The sequence below is a fragment of the Triticum aestivum genome, chromosome 7A (assembly GCF_018294505.1).
Source record: "Triticum aestivum cultivar Chinese Spring chromosome 7A, IWGSC CS RefSeq v2.1, whole genome shotgun sequence".
Classification (NCBI taxonomy): Eukaryota; Viridiplantae; Streptophyta; class Magnoliopsida; order Poales; family Poaceae; genus Triticum; species Triticum aestivum.
This window is the reverse complement of record NC_057812.1, coordinates 740,681,237-740,683,779: the sequence shown is the minus strand read 5'-3', so window position 1 is coordinate 740,683,779 and position 2,543 is coordinate 740,681,237. Positions and strand designations below refer to the sequence as shown.

General features: G+C 54.3%; 1 protein-coding gene across 1 annotated transcript; it reads right to left on the bottom strand.

Annotated features, from left to right (window-relative positions):
- Positions 1-469: 469 nt before the first annotated feature.
- LOC123147310 (lecithin-cholesterol acyltransferase-like 1) lies at positions 470-2,009 on the bottom strand. Its single transcript, XM_044566539.1, has 2 exons — positions 1,527-2,009; positions 470-1,455 (listed from the first exon to the last, which is right to left on the bottom strand). The coding sequence occupies exons 1-2, from the start codon at positions 1,907-1,909 to the stop codon at positions 570-572; spliced, it is 1,269 nt and encodes a 422-aa protein (XP_044422474.1). The 5' UTR covers positions 1,910-2,009; the 3' UTR covers positions 470-569.
- Between the last annotated feature and the right edge of the window lie 534 nt (positions 2,010-2,543).

Here is a 2,543-nt window from a genome sequence, read left to right as displayed (position 1 = left end):
CCTGAAGATGGAATAAAGGTCTCCCCGCCTATCCCTCGTTCTGGCGGTGCGTCTAGCACCGTTGGTGGGCGTGTGGAGGTGTGTCTCCGGCGGATCTATCTTTGGTGGATTTGCTCGGATCTCGTCGTTGTTCGTCTACGTTCGTGTGTCTTCGGATTGGATATTTCTGATCTACGTTATTCTTCATCTGTGGTGGTTGCTGTTCTGGTGCGCTGGTCCTATTGGACCTTAGCACGACGACTTCCTGACTATCTACTACAACAAGATGTGTTCGACTCCGGTGATGGAGGGGCGCTGACGGCGGCGCGCCTTCGGTCACTCTGTCATATCTTCCTGCCAAATTTGTCACTTTGTCATATTAATTAAGAGATACCAATTATTTTGCTCACCTTGTCATATCTTCCTGCCAAATTTGAAGTCAAATATTTTTTACATGAAAAACAAAAATGACGAATTTGAGGAAGTAAAATGGACTTCTTCCTTTCAACATTTATGTTTCATTATCCTTATGTCACATAACCAATAGAGTATGCTGCCATGATAATTTTAGATAATGTCCCCTATCATATTCAAGAGGAGGCTCCAATTAGGATTTCACTGACGACACGCTTGAGCGCAGATTGGTCCGAGATCATACCCTTGTGCGTCGTGTTGGGGATCAAAATCGACTTGAAGTAAGGCTGGTCCGGATCAGCCTCTACCAACCTTTGCAACGCCAAGACGGTCTCCAAGTTGATCTGGCCATCGCCATCGCCGTTCACCAACTGCGGCTTCCCACTGAAGTTACCGTCCCAGAACACCAGCTGATCCACGGTGGGCACGCCAACACCGTTCATGGCCGTCATCGGCACGAGCGGCGCCCGGAGGCTGAGCGTCACCGGCAGCGCCCTCGTTCTGTACCGCGCCACCTCGTCCCCGGAGAAACCTGCCGCCGCGAGGAACTCCGGCATGTCATCGGCAGAGTAGTTCCTGTCCCGCGTGATCACCAGGGGCGTGCGGCCGTACACCCTGGGGGACGGCAGGAGCGAGAACATGCTTGCGAAGCTCCTGTTCCCGTAGGTCAGCACGGCGGCCTGCAGCGACGCGGGGTTGGAGGCCAGCGCCTTGGAGGCGAGGGGCCACATGTTGAGCGGCGAGCCGCCGACGCCGAGGCAGAGCATGACGAGGTGCTTGACGTACCTCCTGCGCCACCGCAGGGGTGTCCGGTCGAGGAACACCGTGGCGAAGAGGCCGCCCAGGCTGTGCGTCACGAGGACGACCGGCTTGTTCCCGTTCCTTTGGCTTGCGCGCTCCACCAGGAGCCTGAGGCTGGAGCTCCAGTCGGAGAAGGCCCGGGAAGCCAGTCCGGGAGCGGCCGGAGCGTGCCGGAAGTCGTACGGGGCGCCGAATAGGTTCTCTCCCTCTCTGTATCCCACGCGTTCCAGTGCCTCCACCAGCCCTTCCATGCACACATTCCTGATCAACGAGCGAGGTCACTGAAATCATCCATCGCCTAGCTAGAAACATTCTTCGATTCACATGCTTACTTTCGGGCAGGATCGTCGGAGCCGAAGCTGCGGGTGGTGCCAAAGGCCACGACGCGGGTCTTGACGCCCGGCACATTACGATAGTCGCCGGCGCGGGGGTCGTAGACGAGCCGCAGCTGGTCCGCGTAGCACCGGAAGAGGAAGGAGTCCTCCTGCAGCGCCGTGAAGTTCTCCCAAAGCCGGAACCACCCGCGGCCTTGCCTTGGGACTCCGCAGCCCGACGCCGGCGGAGGTTCGTACTCGTCGGTGAGCCGCGCCTCCAGCTGGCTGCAGGTGTTGCCCGGCACCAGCACCACAGGCTGGAGGCTGGGCACAGCTGACGATGGTGGAGCGACCAACAAGGAGAGCAGGGCTACCAGGGGCAAGAGACGCTTGAACGCCATTGCCGTGGCACGCTCGAGCTTGCTGTCTACAATAGACAATCGAGGGATTCTTTATCGCAGCCGATTGCTTCTCTTGTGTGCACACGGCTGTATTGATGCAGCCGTGTGCACATTGCCGTCGCACGCTGGAGTTTGCTGTCTACAATAGACTCCAATCGAGGGATTTTTTTATGGCAGCCGATTGCTTTCTTTTTCATAATCACATGTTGGCAGTCTCCTTCTCTTGTGTGCACACGGCATATCCAATACAGCCGTATTGATTTGATGCACGGTCAAAAGGTTGACAAGAACGGTGGAGGAGCGACTTGTTTACGACTTCTCTCGTTACACGTGGCGGGTAGAAATTAGTTTGTTATGTTACTGGCTTATCTCATTGATTTTATTATTGGCGGACCAGAACTTCGCCAAGACTGAGAAGAAAATTGATATACGGAGTCACATGTAAGCAAAAGATATCAGAGAAAGTACGTATGATAGGGACCTCTCTTTTCTTCTTGGGTTTTTATCAGTTATGCCATCGGTTGTGTCCCACTACTCAGTTTTGCCACTAGAAATTTCAACTGCTCAAAAATGCCATCGCTTCATTAGACACATGCTCAAAAATGCTACTAAACATCATTATTGTGATCTCAAA